The sequence below is a fragment of the Talpa occidentalis genome, unplaced genomic scaffold (genome assembly GCF_014898055.3).
Source record: "Talpa occidentalis isolate TD23 unplaced genomic scaffold, MPIMG_talOcc4v2.1 talOcc4.9, whole genome shotgun sequence".
NCBI lineage: Eukaryota > Metazoa > Chordata > Mammalia > Eulipotyphla > Talpidae > Talpa > Talpa occidentalis.
Window position 1 is genome coordinate 100,595,172 of NW_023605305.1, and position 24,120 is coordinate 100,619,291.

General features: G+C 38.3%; 1 protein-coding gene across 1 annotated transcript in view; it reads right to left on the minus strand.

Annotated features, from left to right (window-relative positions):
• The window catches only part of DBT (dihydrolipoamide branched chain transacylase E2), a 32,325-nt gene extending 9,507 nt beyond the window's left edge, over nt 1-22,818 (minus strand). The window contains exons 1-7 of the mRNA XM_037499447.2: nt 22,749-22,818; nt 16,670-16,793; nt 12,715-12,790; nt 9,771-9,952; nt 5,272-5,393; nt 1,634-1,850; nt 309-475 (exon numbers count right to left, since the gene is read on the minus strand). Coding sequence (XP_037355344.1) covers nt 309-475; nt 1,634-1,850; nt 5,272-5,393; nt 9,771-9,952; nt 12,715-12,790; nt 16,670-16,793; nt 22,749-22,799 — 939 coding nt within the window. The 5' untranslated portion in view covers nt 22,800-22,818. The remainder of the gene's footprint in view (nt 1-308; nt 476-1,633; nt 1,851-5,271; nt 5,394-9,770; nt 9,953-12,714; nt 12,791-16,669; nt 16,794-22,748) is intronic.
• Between the last annotated feature and the right edge of the window lie 1,302 nt (nt 22,819-24,120).

Genomic DNA, 24,120 nt, shown 5'->3' on the forward strand with positions numbered 1-24,120 from the left:
ATAGTCCCTTGTGCTCTCCCCTCCCTTTTTTAATTCCCTCCCCCTCCCTTATTGGATGCCTCAGATCTATGGTCAGCTTGCAAGTATTGCTTTTTTTTCCTGACCCTTTGTTGAGTTGACCATCTGATATTTATCTCTTTCCTTCCCTTCTAGTTCCATCCATGTTGCTGCAAATGGCATGTGTTTATCTTTTTTGATTGCTGAGTAGTATTCCATTGTGCATATATACCACATCTTCTTGATCCAGTCATCTAAAACAAAATTTAAATGTCCTACTCAGGCCTTGTTTAAAATGATTGAAATCTCACCTTTAAGAAGAAGGGCATAAAGGAGAGTTTAATTCCACGAGCCAAAGCAATGGGTTTTAACTCTTCTCGTAGCTTAACCAGTTCAGTAACGTCTACTTCATCACAATACCCGAAGTGAGGTATCTTCAGGGCTGCAGACATGGTCTTCACCATAGCTTTGTGAAAGCCTGGGGGAAAAAAAAGTGGGTTCAAAAATTCTTAAATTCTTTAATCCTCTCTCTTTTTTAGCTAACATAGAAGTATCTCTAATGTTATTTACTTTCAAGCTCTTCCTCTTGGAATGACCATCTTCATTACATAACTTGAAAATTGCTAATTTTTTAAAAAATTTATTTATTTATACAAGCACTGGGCACAGTCAGAAGCGCAGGAGGGTGAGAGAATTCACCAAGCCAGAGCGGGGAGCAGAGCAGGCAGAAGGACCTAAGTACACTGCTGAGGGCAGCAGCGGGCGGCAGGAGAGGTCTGCGCGCCACATGGGACCCTCCTCCGGTGGCCGGGGAGCAGCCGGGGATCGAACAAGCGCTGCAGAGGCTGCAGGCAGCTTCGCAACCCAGTGCTCAACTGCTGCACCACTGGGGAGGCCCGAAAATTGCTAATTTTCATGCTGAAATACTGACTGCAGCACAATACCCAGTGTCAATGTAACCTTGTAACTGGTAACTGCTTTCAATTCAGTGATGTATAAAGAAACTCGAAAGGTTGCAAGTTATGAATTTACCCAATGGTTTTCTTTCAAAGCCACTCTTCTGGAAGTCAATCATCCTAAGAGTTGGTAACAGCAGGGGTCCCTGTTTTAAAGGCTAACTAAACATAATGAATATTTAAAATATCCTGACCAAATCTTCAAACAGAACAATTATTTGTGTACCAGTTTATATTGAGAAACCTGCCAACATATTACTGCTCAGAAATTAACACTTTAAATTGAAAGACTTTTTTTTTTTTTAAGTTTTATCCACCCATGCATACAAGAACTGGGGTACAGGCCAGAGATGCGGGGGGTGACAGGATTCACCAGAGACTGAGTGGGGTACAGAACAGGCAGACTGACTGAAATACACTGCTGAGGGGAGCAGCGGGTGAGTCAGGAAAGGTCTGCTGCACCATGTGGGTTGCTCCCTGACCAGGGATCGAACTTGTGCTGCAGAGGCTGTGGATTGCTTCATAGTGCAATGCTTAACCCCTTGTGTCACCAGGAAGGTCCGAAAGACTGTTACTACATGTGTGTGTATATGTGTGTGTGTATATCTATCTATCTATATATATAGTGACAAAGCTCTCCCCAAAATTATACTGTTACTGTATTTTACTATAATTATTACCTTTTACAGGTTCTGTTCTGTCTTTGCCTGTGAAAACTGGAGGTTTTGATACCGGTATAGGAATAGTCTTGTCTTTTGGCTTTGGTAGAGGCGGCATAATTTCAGCTTTTGGTGAAGGAGGTAATATAGCTCCTGTTTGCTTTTCCAAGTAGTTGAGAATATCTTCTTTAAGTATTCTGCCATCTTTTCCTGAGCCAACAACTTCACTCAGCTTTATCTAAAAAATGACACATTTTAATGCTAAAATAAAACTACCTAAAAATAAATAATAAATCCATCATTAAGTGTCTCTAGGTGGTGGAATTTAATGAATGATAAAAAAGCATCTCTATCCAGTCAATCAATGTAATGAAAAACCATTTTCATTATCTTAACATAATACCATAAACTAGTATTTTTGCCTTTCATAAGTATCATTTATTACTTTCATACACACTAAGCTTGCCCATGTGGTAATGATGCAGTAGCTACATGATATAGAATCCATAGCCATGTATGAAAAATTATATTCTTAAATTGCTAAATATTTTTAACTTTCTTGTATAATTCTTGTTTCATATTTTCTACTTTTATAGATTACATAAGGAAAACCCGGTATAAAGAGTTAAAAGCAGTAACAAATTGTAGAACCATGTTTCTAAGCTTGGCTACAAGTAAACATGCAATAGTTAAAATAACCATCACACAGGCGCTCTCTCAATTTGTATTTTTCTGATGGTTGTTTAGAAAGATCAGTACAAAACACTAAAATTAATTTTACTGAGCACATCTGAAATGTGAACTCCCCATTCCACATTAAAACTAATTATTGTTTTCTACAGCATAAACAATAAGTGATATGATCCTACTTTTATTAGATATGCAAGATATTTTTTGGAAATGTGATCTGGCCTTATTTAATCACCTGCCATGTTTAGTTGCAAAGATAAAATACATTAAGTTTAAGTCTACTTAAATAAAAAGACACAAACTTGAATGATATCCTCACATGCTCTGTGTGTGTGTGTGTGTGTGTGTGTAGGTTAATTTCTTAGTGTTAAGTCTTGCTTCATTAGTATAGTGATTCTCTAAGGGTGACTTCAAAAGAATAAAGGACTTTATCTTGTCAAACATTTGATTTAAACAAATAATTTTTAAGTAGTTACAAACAACTGTAAAGGCCATTGGTTTGAAATTTTCAACAAACTGAATTCATAAATATGAAAACTACAGAAAAAGTGATTTATAATAAAAAATCCACTATTGCCAGTAATATTCCAATATTCCGGCTATACACATCTTTAGGTGGTAGTAGAGAAGAGTCAAGTCACATGTTTCTATAGGTAGTTACTGTATTTTTGCTTTGCTGAATTTACAAATTAAAGATCTGTGGCACATCCACAGTTTACCACCCTCCACGGGTACCTTTTTTTCAACAGCACATGCTCACTTTGTGATTTTGTGTCACATTTTGACAATTCTGGCTATATTCAAAACTTTTTCATATTTATGATGCCTGCTATGGTGATCTGTGATCAGTGCTCATTGAGGTTACCATTTTGATTTTCTTGGAAGTAATTGCAGATATGGTGGCAATAGCAAGAGGACTAAAATTAGATGGGGAGTCTGAGATGTGACTGAATTGCTATAATTTTATGATAAAACAGGAATGAATGAATTGCTCCTTATGGATAAACAAAGATGAAATCTACTCTTGGTAAAGATGCATGAGCATTGTTAAAATGACAACAAGGATTTAGATTACATAAACTTAACTAATAAAGCAGCAGTGGGTTGGGAGGGGGAGTTTGAGGACTGACTTTCATTTTGAAAGAAGCTGTTCTGTAAATACTATCAAACAGCATTGCACGTTACAGAGAACTCTTTCCTAAAAGGAAGTGACAATCAAGGTGGCACACTTTATTGTCGTCTTATTTTAAGAAACAGTCATAGTCACCCAACTTCCAGAAACCAGCACCCTAACCAGACAGCAGCCATCATCAGAGTCAAGACCCTCCATCAGCAAAAAGATTACCACATGCAGAAGGGTCAGATGATGGTTAGTATTCTTTAGCATTTGTAACAATAAAGTATTTAAATAAGACATATACATTGTTTTGAAAATATATATACACTTAATAGACTACAGTATAGTGTAAGGTAACTTTTATATGCACTGGGAAACTAAATAATTCATGTGACTGGCTGTAGAGTGATACCCACTTTATTGGGGTGATCTGTAACCAAACACAATATATGTGTACTTATATAAACTAAGGAAAAAATTGGTAAAATGCTTTAGAGTCAAACCAACATACAAGATTATTATTTTGTCTGATGCCCTTAATGTGGTGTTCCATATTACTTTTATTTTCTATTATGCTAAAGGATCTTCATTCATAGTTGAACACATTTAATGTCTAATATAATCTCATTAAGGATTTATAACATAATTTACTTAAGCAATTCCCTACTTTTGAACACATATGTGCCTTCTAATTGTGGTTATATAAAATACTTACAGAATGTAAAGTAGACAATTTGGTCTTTGAGATAGTTCCCCAAAGGATAACTTTCCAAAAGGAAGGCTAAAAGGAAATGAACCTATCTCCAAAATAAAAACCTTTGCTTTTTGCCAGTGCAACTTAACTACTCCTCTCAAAAGCAGACATATAAAAACCCTGCATTATGGAGCATCGTGGAACAAACTCAGGCTTTGGAACCAGAAAGACTTATGTTCAAATCCTCAGTCTACTACTTACTTGATTTTAGGCCAACTTAACCTTTCTGCCCTTTCTCATCTGTAAAATTGGGATAATCCAAATCAGCTTGCAGAGTTGCTGTGGATTAAAGATAATGTATGTATAGTTTCTCAAATAAATAAGTGCTTAAATAATGGAGGCAATAAATAGAGGCAATATATAAAGTTAAAAGCACTGGTTTTAAAGTTACAAAGACTCCCTTAAGAATCCTGCCTATACCACTGTGTTAGATGAGTGATCTTGGACCAGTTATTCCACCCCCTTAGAATATTCCAGTATCATAGATCTGTAAAGATTAAATGAGATAATATGTAAAAAACAAGAGAATCTTGCCTGGAATATTATGCACATTACTGCCCTATCATTCAATAACTGGCTGAAAAGAGGGAATACAAAAGCATCAACTTAGTACAATTCTATGGTTTCTCCCACATCCCTGAGATAAGGCCAGATTCTTGAGACCACACTGTTGCCTTCATTTCCCTTCTCTGCCCTTCCTTGTCCTGAACTTCCCTCATTCCCAATAAATGTGCCTTCTCTCATCAATCAATCCAATCAATCACATGTCCCCAAATCCTTGTCTCAAGCTGTGCCTCACAAGTATCTGATTCTAAGACACTTGTGGTTTTACAGGCATTCAATAAATGGTAGGTCTGACTGTTTACTGGGCTCAAAGAACAAATAAAACCCTATTTCTTATTTAACATAAGTAATAAGTTCATATTTTCCTTCTCATTTCAAGAGTATTTTAATGTAATTATTATTTTTCAATAATAGACATTTTTATATTATCTTTAACCCCAACTCCAGTCATCTCATCTTGGGATAGCTAATTTTTTATAGATACAAATGTGTATTTTCAATGTGATCTCACACTTAGATATTAAGAAACCGTACGTTGTTTTCCATTGCGAGGCGGCGGACTGCAGGAGTTGCCAGTGTTTTATGGCCTTTTATCTCTTGGTGCGTGTGCTCATCATGGGACACAGCAGGGGTTTCAACGACATCTTCTTCTGAATCTGGTAACGAGATAAAATTTTATTCTTTAGTTGAAAACATAAAAGAAAAAATAGTCTTATTATATGTAAATAAATTCAACTCAAGTTTACAATCAAAAAACATAGTTGGACTACTTCAGACAGAGAAAAGTGTGTGTGTGCGTGCATGTATAGAGGTGTAAGAAGTGTGTGTGTGTGTGTGTGTGTTAGAGGTATACTGGTTCCTGATAATTTTTAATGATTATTACCTGGTACTTGCTTCAAGTTAAAAACTACAGTTTCAATTTTAAAACCCAACAGCTTCTTCTATACATTTTATTATTTATTTATTTGTTTGTTTGTTTGTTTGTTTTTAAAGATTTATTTATTTATTATTACAAGCACTGGGTACAGTCAGAAGCGTGGGAGGGTGAGAGAATTCACCAGAGCCAGAGCGGGGAGCAGAGCAGTCAGAAGGACCAAAGTACACCACTGAGGGGAGCAGCGGGCGGCAGGAGAGGTCTGTGCACCATGTGGGACCCTCCTCCGGTGGCCGGGGAGCAGCCAGTGGCCGGGGAGCAGCTGGGGATCGAACCGGTGCCTCAGAGGCTTCCGGCAGCTTTGCAACCCAGAGCTCAACCGCTGCGCCACCGGGGAGGCCCTTCTTCTATACATTTTAACACATGTTGTATTTTAACCATTTTCCTAACACATTTCTCATCTATATTAGTAGCAAGAAATAAGAATCAAATGTGAATTAGGGGCCTCCCCGGTTGCTGCGGACAACTTCATAGGTTGTGTTTTAACCCCTTGCGCCACCAGGGAGGCCTGGAAGATAATATTTTCATGGCTAACATTAATTTGGTTGTTCTACTCCCTAGCTCTAGAGTACGCTAGGTATTCATGTGCCATCATTTCATTAGGAGGATAAGGTAACAATTGATTCCTTGCCAGAGTCACTGACTGTGTGGTCTGCTTGTTCCCCTCAACGTCTGAATGGGTTTCTTCCAGATCCTGTTGCTTTCCAATTACCAAAGATGTGCACTTTGGAGTCACTGGTGTGTCTAAATTGTTCTAGTGTGAGTGTTAAGTGTCTCTGCTGAGTGCACCCTGCTATGGAAGGGCCTCAGTGCAGGGTTGGCTCCTGCCTTGCACCCTGAGCTGCCAAGATAGACGCTGACAACTCACAGCATTAAACTGGAATAGGTGGATTGAAAAATGAGTGAATGAATACACAATACTGTTAAATATTAGAAGTTTTTAGTCTTCACTTAAAAGTTGATGTTTTGTGACAAGAAATACATTGTAGGAACTTAACTCTTGTTTATATCAATTAGCCTATTGTAAAACTGGTTTCATTATCCATCTAAAGTCAGTTTCCAAAAACCTATTCATGACATTGAGAATTTACTGATACAAAGAAAAACTATCTCAGGCTATTAGAACATAATATTGCTATCAAGAAAAATGCTGAGAACATTTGTCAAAATCTGATGCTAGGAAATCAATACTATGTACCAGAATCTCTGTAAGAATTAGGAAATTGGAGACTAAACGAAAATCAATAGGCAACTGAGTTTGCTTTTAACATTCAATTTTAAGCAGATAAAACTTTTCTACTGCTGCAACCATGGAAAGAGTCTATTTGTCCCTCCTCCTTAGTCTACGAACTTGCCCAGGGGAGAGCTCTTGTATTGTGTGTAAAGGGTTCCAGAATGTCATTCCCAAATATGTCCCTTTCTTATATTGATTATTTTGAGCTATAGGCACTTCCAAAACCGCAAACCCAGAGATCCTCCCCGAACTTTCCTCATAAGTTTAAAGACAGACCTTCTAAAAGGAACCTACTGTCATAACTCTCTTTCCCAGAGGAGTTTCATTGACCAAAGGGGATTAACTCTTGGAGAGAGATTAGAAACAGAAGTTGGCACCACACCCAAACTTTAGCACAAATTATCGTAACAATCATTTTCTAAGGTCCCACTTATCTCTCCTGAAAACCATTTACTGTCCCCTAAAAGACTTACAGACTCCCTCACTGTGCCCTATGAAGATGGTACTTAAAGCTAATTCCATTTTTCTGTGTGTTTCCCATGTACACATATGTAAACATGTCGATAAACTTGCTTTTCTCTTATTAAGCTATCTCTTATTACAGGGTCTCAAGTAAGAACTCAGAGGGTAGAAGGTAAATCATATTTCCTGTCCCACAAATACCTATCTTGTGTCAAACACTGTACTACATAAACAATATCTTGATTTAATCTTCTTTTTCAACTATGTAAGATAGCTATTATTATTCTCACTTTATAAATTTTAAAAAGCGAGGTTTGAGAGATGATGGCATTGACCATGAGCTGGGAATCAGACCTAAGTCCAACGGTGCAGTTTCCATCAGTTAACTGTCCTAGTATATTTTCCTTCTGGGCAACTTGGCTGGAACACAACTTCTATGACTAAAGGTATAACTTGAGTTTCAGAATCCCTGTGTATTGTCCATACCTGTTAAAGTTACTAGAAAAACTAATAAAATTAACATAGGAACTAAGACGCAAAAGGAAATCAAGGGGATTCAACTGTAGGAACTCCAAATACCAACCTGATGAATGCATATTTGCTAAAGAGAAATGTGTAAATGCCCAAATATGCCAGATACAATAATTATATATTTCTTAAAGTAAATTACTGCTATTCATCTTTCTGGAAAACATTTTGATATATTGCCAAGTATTACTGCTTTTTAAGAACAACGTGGGTGTAAATATTGGTGGTAAAACAAACTTATTTGCATGAAGTCACATATTACTTGTAGCAGCCATGTAGTTGGAAGAAGGCTCTCATAAGTATTAAAATACTACCTCAGCACAAGACATTTTCACACATATTTTCTTCTTTGATGGTAACATTTTGCAAGTACAAGAGCAGATTTCTCTATTCTACTGATGTGGAGATGACTCTAAGAGGGCTGAGGTGAAGACTAAATTCAAATTTCATAACTCTTCCCCAATGGTGAGATTTTCATGGTTTTAGCACTATAATATATAGGATTTTATTCCTTATAATTGATCTTCAGTAGCAGATTAATCATAAAGTCTAAATCTTAATAAAGAAGAACTCTGGTAAAGAAGTTCTTTGATGAAAACTGTCAATTTAGTGTTGCTGAAAATCCTCATATGAAGATAAACTTTTAGCAGTGAAGCCACATTATTTCAGATTAACTAAATAAGAGTGATTTGAATTAGTAAAAGTATTGAACTGTGAAACTAAAATATTGTTAGGCATTTCAGTAACTATTACTAAGAACTACATTAAGTAGTGTAATTAACTACTTTCTTTTGGAGAAAATATTTTGAAATGCTAAAGAATTCAAGGGTGTTTGAAAATAATTTGCTTCTTTAAAGTTTTAAACTTTTCCCTCTGCAAAACTATGAGGAAAACATTTCTTCCTAGCGCAAATATAAACCTTAGTTTAGTTCTTGCCCAAAAGATCACACATTGAGAATTAAAGAAGATTTATGAGATGAGATGTCATTGCATTTTTCTTTTTCACTTCAAATTACTAAAATAGCTAATTCAATCACTTGTCAGGAGTAATTAGGTATAATAAATAACTTTCACCTAAGAGTAATTGGGGATAGTAACTTCCCACTTATCTAATAGTCAAACATTCTGGCATCATATCTTGCACACAGCTTAAGGCCCCAAATACCTTAAATACCTAAAATGCCACACAACGTCAGCATTAAAACCATGCACTGCCACTAAAAGAAAAGCATGTAGACTCAAAATACAACCCAGCTTTTTAAAACTTATTTCCAATTTACAGAAACTACAAGGACTAGAGGAGCAAGTTACATACCACCATGAAGAAGCAACAAGCCAAATCCAAAAGATGCAACATTCTACAAAGATAAGTAGCATGGTTTCTTCAGCAAGTCAGTGTCATCAAATAGAATCAACAGATTAAAAGAGACCAGGTACAATGTATATTCCTGTACTGGACCCTAGAGTCTGAACAAACCAATAGAAATTTCAAGGACATTTTGGGGGCAGTTGGTGAAATTTAAACATGGTCTAGCAGATAAAATGAAAATGTACTATTATGAAAACATGTGGATCATTAATTAGAAGACAGGAGTGCAATATACTATTTTGGTAAAAAAAATACCAAAATATTTTTATGTTTGTGTGTGTGTATAAATATATTTATTATATTGTATGGATGTATATATATTTATATTTATATTCAGAGAAGCTTTTCTGTTCAGCTTCTAAACGCCCAAATCAAATTCTATAACTTTTTATTTTTTAATTTTTTTCTATAACTTTTTAAAAGTAAACATTTCTTTTAATTGGTACCCAATGACAAAACGCCAGCAGTAATCAATTTGGCAAAAGAGATGAACACGTTTACAGTACCTTTTAAAGCTTCCGTTTCTATATCTACTAATGGCTTCCCCACATAGGCAATATCGTCTAGATTATAATACAGTTTTTTAATGACTCCATCATAACGACTAGTGATAGTAACAGAAGCTTTATCGCTTTGGACTTCACAGATGCTATCAAACTGAGACACTGTATCTCCTTCTTTTACATACCTGAAAAAGACACAAAACACTTACATGAACAATTACAAATATAGAACATCCTAACACTGTAAATGCCACACTGAATTAGATGAGAGTCCTTCTATCCAGCATTTAGTCCCAGATGATGTACCAAAAAATGCTCCAGAAAAGACTATAATTAGTTCCCGAGTCTCTCTATTGCATCTCTGAGAAATACTAAACATTTAGTTAAACTTTCAGGTTTTCTGCCTCATAACCATTTCATGGAAGGTGTTCTAAAAACATGTTTTAAAAAGTGTTATTTCCTTCTATTGTTTTACAATAGTCTTTCTTAATCTTTAAAGGATGCTTATTATTTCTAGAATTTAGTCAAAAATAATTACCCCATTACGCATCCTTTGTAATTTTGGGTTGGGTTTTCTCAATCTGTCTTTCTATAATTATTTTATCCTGCCCCCTATATATCAATCCCTTTATCACCTTAATCATAAGTAGGGTATACAAGACTCTTCTAAATATTCTCAGCAAAAAGAGCAGAAGGAATGAGATCAAACCAAAATACTACATATAATTTGGATCTAATGCCATTCTTGATGTAGCCAGCACATTTTTTACTTACCACCATTAATTCTTTATTAAAATAATGGTTCAGTAATTCTTATTCCTCGTCTTCCAGTCTTAACCAGTTCTCTGTTCATAATAAAACATACCCATGACATAAAAACTAGGTTTAAAAACACATACAGATGTTTACTTCTAGAATGGTAAAGACCTCCAGAATTCTGCTTCTTCATAAAATCAACAAATACAATGGCAAAAGTTTGTAAAAATCAACTTTTTCAGAATTCTGAAAATTATAAAAAGGCTTATAATAGCCATAAAGTAATTATTCAAGAAAAATGGCTGAACCTTATTATAAATAATGAATTTGGAGTATTTTAATTTGCTCTATTCCTATCCTCCTTTCTCCACATCAGTATTAGTATTAGTTGAAAATTAACAAACTTAGTCACGGGAAGTGGCAGAACAAGTATGTAGCTTCCCAAAAATCTATATTCCCAAGAAAACTGTCACTATTTGACTCGTCTGGAAATTCCCTGGAAAAACACTTTCATAGGGCTTGTCATTAATAGATCTGAGTCAGAGCTCTCTCAGGGTATTTGCTGAAAACAATCCACAGCAATGCTTCAAAATCATAGCTGGCTGAGACAATGATAAAAGCTGATGCAAACAAAAGGTTAGCCAAACATCTTGAAAGATTTGGGGAATAAGATGTCCACACATTTCAATATAGAATTACATATTGTTTTAATCACAATTTCCATTTTTTGACAAAAAATTCGAAGACCTGCAAAGAAATAGGAAAGTATGGCCCATGCATCGGGGAAATAGTCTTTAAAAGAAGCCATCTGAGGGCCTCCCTGGTGGCGCAGCGGTTGAGCGCTGGGTTGCGAAGCTGCCCGCAGCCTCTGCAGCACCGGTTCGATTGCCCGCAGCCTCTGCAGCACCGGTTCGATTCCCGGCTGCTCCCCGGCCACCTGAGGAGGGTCCCACATGGCGCACAGACCTCTCCTGCTGCCCGCTGATCCCCTCAGCAGTGTGCTTCGGTCCTTCTGCCTGCTCTGCTTCCCGCTCTGGCTCTGGTGAATTCTCTCACCCTCCCGCGCTTCTGACTGTACCCAGTGCTTGTATAAATAAATAAATAAATCTTAAAAAAAAAAGAAAAAGAAAAAAAGAAGCCATCTGAGGATGCTTGGATGTTGGATTTACTAGACAAAGACTTAACACTTAAAGCTAATGAACAAAATAATGTTCAAAGAGCTAAAGGATTATCATGCCTGAAGAATTAGACGGAAATAGGAGAAAATGATACCTTACCAAATAGAGAATATCAATAATATAGAGATAGAATATTTATAGAAATAATGGTCAAAAACTTCACAAATTTGGTGAAAGACATTAATGTACACATGGAACAAACTCCACACAGGAGAAACCCTAAAGAGCCACACCTAGACACATTAAAAGACGAAGAGAATCTTAAAATTACCTAGAGAAAAATACAGGGTCACATCATTTAGAGGTTGTCTTTTTTTGACTGAAGTAGGGGTGGGCAGTGAAAGGAATTTGTAGAAAGAAAAAAAAACCCATAGTAAATTATACAGAATAAAATGTCATAAAAAAAAGAATAAAATGTCATGATGTATGATGAATAGTGTCACCAGCACATTAGCAACACTAGCTTTACCTTAATGCTTTTTTTTATTTTGATAATTCAGGTAATATTTTATTAATATAATTCACATATAAAAAATCAAAGATAAAATTTTTAACTATCTCTATAGTTGCTGGAAAAGGTCTTTGTTAACTAGAAGCAGGTTTACTTTTTTTTTAATTTTATATATTTTTACATCAGTTTTCATTTTTGTGTAATGTATGCATTTTCATCTTGGTTATTGTCCCCGTAAAATTCCCATCCCCTCCCTTGTTTTGATCTTACTCCCTTCTACCCCTCCCAAGTGTATCTCAGTTTATAATTGCCTGTTGATTTTGATTTTTATTATAATTAGTCTTTTTCCTGATTCCTTATTTAGGTTTTCTAAATTCCTGCTATGAGTGAGACCATCCAGTATTTTTCTTTTTCTTTCTGGCTTATTTCACTGAGCATGATTACCTTAATGCTTTTAAGAAAAGCATTGTATATTTCAAAAAGAAGTTTCTTGATTTAGATTCCAACCTATTTTTACTCAAATTATTTTACATCTACTAAAAAAGTTTTCAGAATAACTTACCATTCTTTAACAGTTACTTCTCTAATCCCTTCTCCAATGTCCGAGAGTTTGAACTGAACAATCTGTCCCTGTAGAGCTTCAAAGATAAATGAAAAGTAGAGCCATTAAATATGTTAATATATTGTGAATAGATAGTTTTATAAACTAACATTAGAAAACATTCTCAGAGATAGAAATTATTGCATTTTAAAGATGAAAAAGCATTTTATATTTTTTAAAAGCATAACCATCAAAGATTTAATAAATTATTCAATGCCACAAACTTACTGTCAACATCCAAAATAATGTTCCCTGACATGAATATAGAAAGCCCTTCTCAAAAAAGAGATTTTGAAGCAATAGTAATAAACAGAAAACAGAACAAGGTATTGTGCAAAGGGAAAGACCTGACTGTGTCACCTTATTTTATGTTATGAAACTACTCTTACAACTTTTTTGATTTCATAACTGTTTTTTTAAATTTATTTATTTATTCATACAAGAGCTAGGGTGTAGGCCGGAGGTATGGGAGAGGAGGTGAGAGGATTCACCAGAGACACAGTGGGAAGCAGAACAGGCAGACTGACTGAAATACACTACTGAGGAAAGCAACGTGCAAGATAGGAAAGGTCTGTTAGCTCCCTGGTCAGGGATCAAACTCACGCTGCAGTGGCTGCTGATTGCTTCATAGTGCTGAGAACTTAACCCCCTGTGCCACCAGGGAGACCCCTGTTTTCATTCTTAGTAATTAAAGATGAGATAGATCCATATCTGGAAAACTTGACTGAAAATTCTTATTTACCCAAAACTCTAGTCTGCCAACTTATTAAATTTAAGTCTTCTCTTTTCTCCTTTCATTTCTGACTCCTTTTCAAATTTCTGCTCCTCTTTTATTACAGATGCCAATGATATTTTATGGTAGTTATTCCAAAGAAAGTATTTCTGATTAACAGAAAGTCAATACAGATAGTCTCACTTTTCTGGTTTAACAAGTGGCTCTCTGAACTGATTCAAGAATGCCCCTCTATTTTTAGAAAGCCATTAATCAAAATTCTTTGTAAAATACACAACAAGCTGAGGGAGGAATTAGAATTTTCTTTAATAAAGAGGTAAGTTAGTAGTTAAGGAATGCAAAATGCATTTTTTCTGTGGAGGTGTTATGTAGTTCTTACAGTCTATCAAGCAAGTGAGGCTCTCCCAGTCTGCTGCTCAGCACAGTAAATAGAACCTCTCTTGAAAAGTTTGGCATTAAATATCAAAAACCTTTTACAAATGTCCAAATCTTTGACTCAACAAGCAATTCTAGTTTTAAGACCTTTTTCCCTGAGAAAATAGAGAAGTACAGAAAGATTTGTGCTCAATAATAGTTATTATAGAGTCACAATGAAGAACTGGAAGTCAATCAAAAAATGACAAGTAAATACATGCTAGCTCTACATGAAGCAATTATCATGCAAGGTACAGCATGTGCAAAAGCATGGCTATAAGACAATGTACAGCATGGTTAGGGTATAACAAACAGGTGTATAGGGCTAAAGATAGGATATGTGGCAAGAAATCAGCCCATATTTATTTTTTAAAGAGGCATGTTTTATTTATTTATTTATTTGTTTGTTTGTTTGTTTTGTTTATACATGCACTGGGTACAGTCAGAAGCGCGGGAGGGTGAGAGAATTCACCAGAGCCAGAGTGGGGAGCAGAGCAGGCAGAAGGACTGAAGTACACTGCTGAGGGGAGCAGCGGGCGGCAGGAGAGGTCTGCGCACCATGTGGGATCCTCCTCCAGTGGCCGGGGAGCAGCCGGGGATCGAACCGGCACCGCAGAGGCCGTGGGCAGCTTCGCAACCCAGCGCTCAACCGCTGCGCCACCGGGGACGCCCAGCCCATATTTAAAAAGCCTTTGTGTGCCATTCTGAGTAAGGTGTTTGGAATTTATCACAAGAGTAATCAGGAGCCAGAGGTAAAGAAATAAGGCCACAAATTTTCTACAGCTGCCCCTTTAAGTGGTAGAGGCTATTTCACCACTTAAATCTATGTTGGCCTGTGAGTTACTCTGACCCATAGGATACAACAAAACTGTAATTGTACAAGTTCTGGAATCTAGGCCTCAAAGGGTTTCATAGTTTCTTCCTTCTTTCTCTTGAAATGCTGCCTTGAGATCACCAGATACTCTAGAAAGTTGATCAAGTCTAGTGAAGGATGAAAGTGGTCATGTGAGATGCCCAATCAAAAACCAGCACCAGGGCGCCTCCCTGGTGGCACAGAGGTTAAAGTCTCAGTGCTGTGAAGCTATCGGCAGCCACTACGGCATGAGTTCAAGCCCCAGCCAGGGAGTTAACCCACATGGCGCTGCAGACCTCCCCTGTCTCGCCTGCTGCTCCCCTCAGCAGTTTATTTCAGTCAGCCCGCCTTTTCTGCTCCCCACTCTGTCTCTAGTGAATCCTCTCACCCTCTGCACCTCTGGCCTATACCCCAGTTCTTCTATGTATAAATAAATAAAATAAATCTTTAAAAAAAAAAAAAAAAAAAAAAAAACTCGGACAAGTGAGTGAGACCATTTTGGACATTTGAGACCAGACTATCGTCTAGTCAAACACAGTCCCACTCATGAGCCCAGGCAAAACCAGCAAAGGACCTACCCGACCAACTCCCAGGATCCTGAGAAACAGTCCCTTCTGCTTTAAGTCACTAAGTTGTAGCAAGCGTTGTTATTCTGCAGTAATTAACTGCTAGGGAATCCCATCTACAAATTCAGATGTATAAGTTTAGCTCTCTAATTAGAAAGTCTCTGGCAGGAATGTGGTGGATGGGGTTGAGGAGTGGACGGAAGAAAAGCTGCGAGGTCACTGTCAGTATGAAACTAAAGTATGGGACTATGTATATATTTCAAAGATGTCTGAAAAGAAGACAGATGTAAAATTAATAAATCTTGGTAATGACTTTGCTGTGAGGTTTCTCCAGGTTTCTAGCTTTACTGAGCTAGGGAACATAGGAAGAAGATGCATCCCAAGCTGTGCATTGGCATAAAGGTGATCAATAAGTATTTGTGTTGAATGAATTTATTCTCACAATACAATGAACTACAAGTTATGATTATTCTCATTTTCCAGATGACACAGAGAAATTAAGTAACTTGCTTAAAAGTTAGTCAGTAATTGGTAGACTAAGAACCCAAAGTTCATAAGTATTTAAGAGACTCTAGCAGGAAGTTGGAGTTTCTGCTTGAATGACCTCAATTTTCTCAACTTTTGAAAACAGAAATCTTGACAAAATGTCAAAGATAATGTTTATATATGTTAGGTATTATGGAAGATGCCATATAAAAAGCATGGAAAGACGGAGCTCCCGGGCTGGATCTGCCTACAATTCCCCTACCTTTCACTGCGAGCACAGACTAAGATTCCAAGTATCTGCCAAAAGCTTAATGCTTAATGGTGTAAAACAAAAAAATACATAAATAAATAAATGTCTGGAGTTCTAAAGAGAATATGTGGGGGGAAAAAGTTTTAAAGTTCTGATTTCTTTACAAAGGGTAGAAAAAAATTGGAGGAAAGGCAATTAAATGGTAAAAGCCAGAAAACTTTCTGTTGAAGGAGCAGCTCCAGCTGCTCTCATCACACCATCCCCACATGACAGATGAAGTACTCGATTGGACAATCCAGTGATTACAGGACAAAACCCACTAATTTGGCCAAGACAGTGCTGACTTCTCTATTTAGATAAGACAGAGGATAAATAACAAATGGCCCAAGACAACCTATTCACAACTTTATGAAGACACAAGTATTCAGGAAAAGCAGGTAGAGGGAGGGGAATGGGCAAAGAAAATGAGAAATAGATATGGGGACAGCAAGGAAGGCCAGGCTGGCAATAAAAGATCAACTTTTTTTTTTTTTTTTCACTTTGCTAGTTTTCAATTACTAGAAAGTACTGAATCAGACACAAAAAATAATTTCATATTTTGAGATCCTACTTACCAGCAGTTGTTTTCAGCAACTGATGTGGATGACTATACTTGAATGAAGGATAACCAAAGAAACACACATATTTTGGCTTCAAAATATGAGCATTATTACATGTTTGAAAGTATCGAATACAAATCTAGAGATGAGGGAAAAAAAAGTTTATAAATGATTTTAATGTCTTATCTCTGTAAGTATATAGTTGAATTTCAAATCTATTCTAAAAGTAGAAAAACCATCACAATGTAAACCATATGAAATTATCTAGCCCCAAACCAGAAGAGTTAATATCGATGATTAATGTATTAAGACTGGTTATTTCTCAAACATTTCTGTTCAAAAACAAAATCAAACGAATGCAAACCCTAGCACATTCTGTCGTTATTTAGTAAAATTGCATCCCTAGCTTAAGATTTATTCATATGCTTATGATCTTTGCCTAAAATTCCTTGTGAAAGTAAACACATCAAGGCCTCCCTGGTGACACAAGGGGTTAAGATGCAACCTATGAAGCTGTCCAAAGCCTCTGCACCACAAGTTTGATCCCCAGCCAGGGAGCAACCCACATGGCGCAGCAGACCTCTCCTGACTCGCCTGCTGGTCCCCTCAGCAGTGTATTTCAGTAGACCTGCCTGTTCTGTTCCCCACTCTGTCTCTGCTGAATCTTCTCACCCCCACACTTCTGGCCTGTACCCCAGTTCTTGTATGCATGAATCAATAAATCTTCCAAAAAAAAAAAAAAAGTAAACACATCAGCTTATCGGTGCACTTGAGTCATTAAAAGCTTCCTGAAATAAATCTACTGAAGAATTCAAAAGTGAGTGTTAGCATGTAAAGACACTGAAAAAGTGTGTCATATTGTACTTGAAAGGTTTTCTTACTCTAATTTATAATTTATAGAAGACTCTTTGGATTTATTTTATATGACATCTTAATATAAAATAATCTGGTATAGGAATAAATAGGCCTGAATGCATGTATTTTAATATACCAAATCTAAGTATCTGAAAGGTAGCATATTTTGAAAGTTAACATTTTAATGTTTTTAATACCCGATTAGCTACATCATACTTTTAAACATAAACTACAGGATTTTCTAACCTTAACATATCTAAGAATACTGGTTTGTATCTGAGATTTTTTCCTTAGTTTAGGAGAATTACTTTTACCTAAGAACATTATTCTACCATCAGTTACGTTATATTTCAGTGGTAATTAGCTCTTAAAATATTAGTTATGTTATAATATCAATACACGTTACATATTATAGTCATGTTATAACATATAAACATGAATAATCTTAAATCAAGCATCTTAATTTTACTTCAGGAAATCATCTTAGAACAACTAATCTTTACAAAATTTACATTTTATTCTTATTAACATTAACATTCAGGAATCATAAAGCCTAACTAAAATGGATAGCTTACAAGTTAGCAGACAGTGAAAGAATTCTCTTTCCCAAACACCCCCATTTTCCTTGCCCTTTCTTTCTCCTTCAGTTCCCACAATCCTGGTCTTGGTCAACAGCAGAATCAAAGAGTAAATTAACCCCTGTTCCATTATAAGCATTATAAAATTTAGGGACATTAAATGGAAATTTTCAATTATATAGTCCCTTTAATTTATTTATTTATTTATTTATTTATTTTTTATAGAGGCATGTTTTATTTATTTATTTATTTGTTTGTTCATTTGTTTTGTTTATACATGCACTGGGTATAGTCAGAAGCGCGGGAGGGTGAGAGAATTCACCAGAGCCAGAGCGGGGAGCAGAACAGGCAGAAGGACCGAAGTACACTGCTGAGGGGAGCAGCGGGTGGCAGGAGAGGTCTAGTCCCTTTAATTTAAATAAAATAGTTCATAATTTAAAACCTTTGAAGGAAAATTAAACCTCTAGAAGGTCCTACCTTCAACAACACAACTTTTATTGAGGAACTATTAATGGGTCAAGGAAGGCAGAAAGTATCAAACAACATTTATCAAAAGTCTACTATGTGCTGGGCCTCCCCTGGTGGCGCAGCCTCTGCAGCGCCGGTTTGATCCCCAACCACCGGTGAGAGTCCCACATGGCACGACAGACCTCTCCTGCCGCGCCCGCTGCTCCCCTCAGCAGTGTATTTCTTCATCAGTCTGCCTGTTCTGCTACCCACTCTGGCTCTAGTGAATTCTCTCACCCTCCTGCGCTTCTGACTGTACCCAGTGCTTGCATAAATAAATAAATAAATCTTTTTTAAAAAAAAGGCAAATTTAAAAAAAAAAAAAGTCTATGTGCTAAGAACTTTATGAAGATTTTACAAGCATCATCTTCTTGTCTCACAACTGCCATCTGTAACAGGCACATTAGTCCTTTTTAATTATATGAGAAGCTAAGGAAGTAATTTGCCCAAGGTCACATAGCAAATGAATGGCAAAACTCAGCTCTGAAGCCAAGTAAACTTGACTCCAAAGCCCAGGTTTGTTCTATCATATCACATTGCTGCAAGTAAAAGAAATACTCTGTTTTCAAGGACTGCATAACTTCATTTAGACAATGAGCACACACATATTCTCTCTCTCATGAGTGAGATATATGCTCTAATTTATTGTGATAAGGACAGACTATAGGTGCTAAAGGAATTTAAATAGAGATTTTTAGGTTGTTTTGACCTAGGAAGGCTTCTTGGAGGACGAGTAGTGCTATTTGACAAATAGATACAAATTATTAAAAGTAAAGAAACAGCATAAACACAGGAACTACAACAAGAAATTGGTTAGCCTGTCTGCTAGAGCAGTGAGTAGCTTGATATGTCCTCATCAAATGTATAAAAGGGAGTAGTAGAAAAAGTTCAAGGACCAAACTGTTGGTCAAAAGGAGTTTGAACTCATAGTTTATGGACTACTGAAGAAAAAGGATAAAAAAATTAGTTGTAGAATATTAATTAGATTACAACAGGCAGAACCTGAAAAGAAGAAATTAAGGAACCAGTATAGTATCTGAAGCTTAAAAATGACTCCTGACTGTAGGGTGAGTTACAGCAGGAAAGGAAAAAACAGCAACACTGGAGCAACAAACACTATGTGATACATAACGATTGAATGAAAAGCAACAGAAGGCTAAAAAATATTAGTGAAGCAGCGGGGTGGAAGGATAAAAAGGCAAATAGAAAGATAACAGAGGAGGGGAAAAAATGTTTCAAGCTGAAGAAGGCATTTTTGTCTAGAAACAGAACACACAAAAAATAGGAGAGGAAAAGGTTTAGCAGACTTGCATAGTAAAGAGATAAATGAAATTATTCACCACGTAGGTAGTAAACACACCTAATGATAGGGATCAGGGTGGGTTTGGGAATTTGAAGCTAAGTAAGATGCAGGGGGTTAGTTCCTGAATTCCAGTTGCTTACACTTCACTACAAAAGACAGACAAATCAGTACCTTTCAATGTGATATGGTAAATGAATGAAGCGTCAAAATGAATGATGCCCTAAGTGTATAAAACACAACATAAAAGCCCTTTTCAATTAGTTTGCTCGAGGTGATGAAAGTTCTTGTTGCTTACAAATTTCTGTAACAGATTAAAAAGAAACATTTGTACCGAGTCATTCACAAGTGTTTACCAAGTAGCTACTGCATGCCAGGCATCTGGGATTACAGAATAGACACAAATCCTTCCTTTATGGAAAGTATAGTCCATACTGTGACAAGCAAGCAGGTGATTATCAGTGTAAGGAAGGAAGCAGAGTATGATGGGAACACAAAGGAGGGGACCTACCTGAAGAGAGCAAACTTGAAGTAAGACAGAGGGATGTGTAGGAGCAAACCAGGGGATGAGTAGGAGTGCCCCAGATAAGGCCATAAGGGACTAAGGCAAGGGTCTCTGAACAGAGGAAATACATGTGCAAAGGTTGGAGTGGAGAATACAGTGTGTCTTCCATGAACTGAAGCTGTTGAATAGTTCTAGTGTAGTTTAGTGTTGGGTAAAGGTGAGGAAGTGTTGGAGTGGGGATCAGGATGGGGAAGTTCTATCAAAGAATGATGTTTGAAAGATTTGAAAGGCCCAGATTATAAACTGCCTCATAGTCATGTGAATTTTGGACATTTTGCTGAGGGCAGTCTTAAGCAAGGAAATGACATTCCCTAATTTGTCTTATTTTGTAAGATCATAATGGCTACACTATGGAAAATGAAAGATAGACACAATTAGAGGCAGGAAGTCGATTAGGAAGAACCAGGACACCTGCAGTTGGGGAGAACAAAGACTAACTTTTGGAGAAATTTATAGGCTAGAATCAAAAGAAAAACCGGTTAGAGTTTAGTTCTGGAGACTCGAGTCTCATGTGCCTTTGAGGGATCATGGCAGACACTGGAATGGCTAAAGCTCCCTGTTAACAAAGTCCTAGCTAGTGACTTTAGGCTGAAACCACTCCACACTCCTTCCTGCCTTGACCCTAAAGATGTAGCGGCCCACTTAAGACCGTAAGGGAAAGACCAAATCAACCCACACCCACAGCCCTGAGAATGATAAGGCACCTAATCAGTGCTAGTTACCATCTAAAACTTTGGGTTGCTTCATATGCAGATACTTAATTTCCAATTAGTTGGCTGGGTTTTTATTTACTTGCATCTGAAAAACACTTTCATGCAAATGGATATGTACATGACAATTAGAGACCTCTCAGGAAGATTGGCAAACTTTAAGATTCATTAGCAGATGGCAACCAAATTTTGAAAGAAGTAAACGAAGGAACCTAAGAAGTAAAGAGGGCCAAAGTCAGAGCCCTTAGAAAGGTCAATATTTAAAAGTCGGGCAAGGAAAGAGAAAGAGATTGGGACTGAGTAGGCAAAGATGTAGGAAGAATATTGAGAAGGTGGTGTCAGGAGAAGAAGGATGGAGAGTCAAGAGAAGGGAGGCCAAAAATTATAGGGTATTCTCTGGGAACTCCTCTCTTACCTCCAAGACCCCTCCTATGTGTTCTGGAAGCTCTATGTATTTGTGCTATTGTGGCACTTTTTTTTTTTTTAAGACTTATTTATGCATACAAGAGCTGGGGTACAGGCCAGAGGCGGGGGCAGGGTTTGAGAGGATTCACCAGAGACAGAGTGGGGAACAGAACAGGAAGATTGACTGAAGTACACTGCTAAGGGGAGCAGCACCAGACAAGGAGAGGTCTGCTGCACCATGTGGGTTGCTCCCTGGACGGCTGGGGGATCAAAGTCGTGCTGCAGTAGCTGCAGACACTTTCATAGGTTGTGTCTTAACCCCTTGCGCCACCAGGAAGGCCCCTATTATAGCACTTCTTATGCAAGCAATACTATAATCGTGTGTTTAATTTCTGTCTTCCCTGCCCTTCACGAGATTGTGATCAATCGCTGAAGGTATAAAAGATGGTGTCTCTCTTATATCTGTATCCCCAAAACCTACAACACCTGGTACATAGCAGACTCGAAAGGTTTAATAAAATCAGGGGTCAACCCTTGTAGAAAGGATCAATAGAACTGGGGTCCCACGAAGAAAAATGTCATGCAAACGGGAATTAAACACGATTCCTGAGGGGGCTAAGTGTCTGGCGCCTAAATACTATGTGAAAGGGGGAAAACTGCATGGGAGATAGGGGTGGGCAGTAGTTCTGATCGTAAAAAGGCTGGAAAGATTATTTGGTGCAGAGAGGAGAGAGGCATCAGCCAATGAGTGACACTCAATCCTCAGCTCCTCGGAGGCAAGGCCTTGGGGTGTTGCAGTTTGCTCAACCAGTTTCTTCCCCCACACTGTAAATCCCTGAGGGCAGGGGTCGTATTATCAGTGTCTGGCACACAACAGGGGCTCAAGGTGCCAACGGGTGCCAAGGCGTCTACGACAGACGGTGCTCATTGAACAGCTGGTAAGGGCTTGGAGTACAGGTGCAAGGAAGGGGGAGACGCCCCAGGTAAGGGGTGGCAGTGGGTTTCCAGACCCGTCAGCTGGGCACCTTCTCTGCCCTTCGTCTTGCAGACAGCCCCCCAGCTCGCCATCCCCAGCCCGGCAGCGTAGCAGGCAGAGCCAGAGCCGCACGCCTCTCCCCGACGACTCCGGACAACTCACTCCTTCCCCACCTCAGATTTGCCCGAACCCGCTTACCAGCCGCCCCGCACTCTGGCCCCAGGTCCTGAGCACACGCACTGCGGCCATCTTATCCGGAAATGACCGCCGCAGGCTGGTGGGAAGCGTCGCCTCCAGGGCCGACCAATCAGGAGCAGGAACTCGCGCCTCCCCCTGAGCGGCCAATGGAGAGCGAGGGAACGAGCCTCCCACCCAGCAGCCAATCAGGGGCGGGGCGGGGCCTGCGCTAACCCCGCGTGGTGCAGAGCCCCGGAGCCCTGGGCTGGCGCGCGCGGGGGAGGGGCAAGGAGTGGGCGGGAGGACAGCCCAAATTTAATCTCAGGGTCAAAGTTGGAGGAGGGGGCCTCCCCGGTGGCGCAGCGGTTGAGCGCTGGGTTGCGAAGCTGCCCGCGGCCCCCTTAGCGCCGGCTCGATCCCCCCTGCTCCCCGACCACCGCCGTAGGAGGGTCCCACATGGCGCGCAGACCTCCCCTGCTCCCCCCAGCAGTGCACCTCGGTCCCCCTGCCTGCTCCGCTCCCCGCCCTGGCCCTGGTGAATTATCTCACCCTCCTGCGCGTCTGACTGTACCCAGTGCTTGTATGTATGTATCAATCAATCAATAAATAAATCTTTAAAAAAAAAAAAAAGATTTATTTAGTTATGCATACAAGAACTGGGGTACAGGCCAGAGGTGTGGGGGGTGAGAGGTTTCACCAGAGACAGAGTGGGGAGCAGAACAGGCAGATGGACTGAAATACACCGCTGAGGGGAGCAGCGGACCCTACTGGAGAGGTCTGCTGCACCATGTGGGTAGCTCCCTGGCCGGGAGTTGAACTGGTGCTGCAGTGGCTGCAGACAGCTTCATAGGTTGCATCTTAACCCCTTGAGCCACCAGGGAGACCCCCGAAATTACCTTTTCAATAGTTTGTTCATGGCAGATGAACACTCATCCCATGTGTGCCATATACTGTCAGTATTCTCCAGTTCAAGTTGTGGTCAGGTGTAACTTCCCAGTGACACAATGTATGTCACAGACACATAACTTTGATGTACTTCCTAAGAGAAATGGCAACTTCAGGTCAAGTGGAACAGGTAGAAAAACAAAACAAAACAGAATTTTAGAACTTTAATAATCAGTGTTCCTTGGAGTAACTAGAAAACCAATTTCTTTTTTTTTTTAAGTTTAAGGTATTCATCATGATGATTTGATCTATATTTTGTCTCTTCTTTATTTTATTTTATGTATTTTTTACATCATTTTTCATTTTTGCACAATGTATGCATTTGCATCTTGGTTATAGTCCCCATACAATACCCACCCCCCTTATTTTGATCCTAATCCCTTCCCCCCAACCACAGTGTGTCTCTGGTTTATAGTTGTGTGTTGATTTTGATTTTATCTTTATTAGA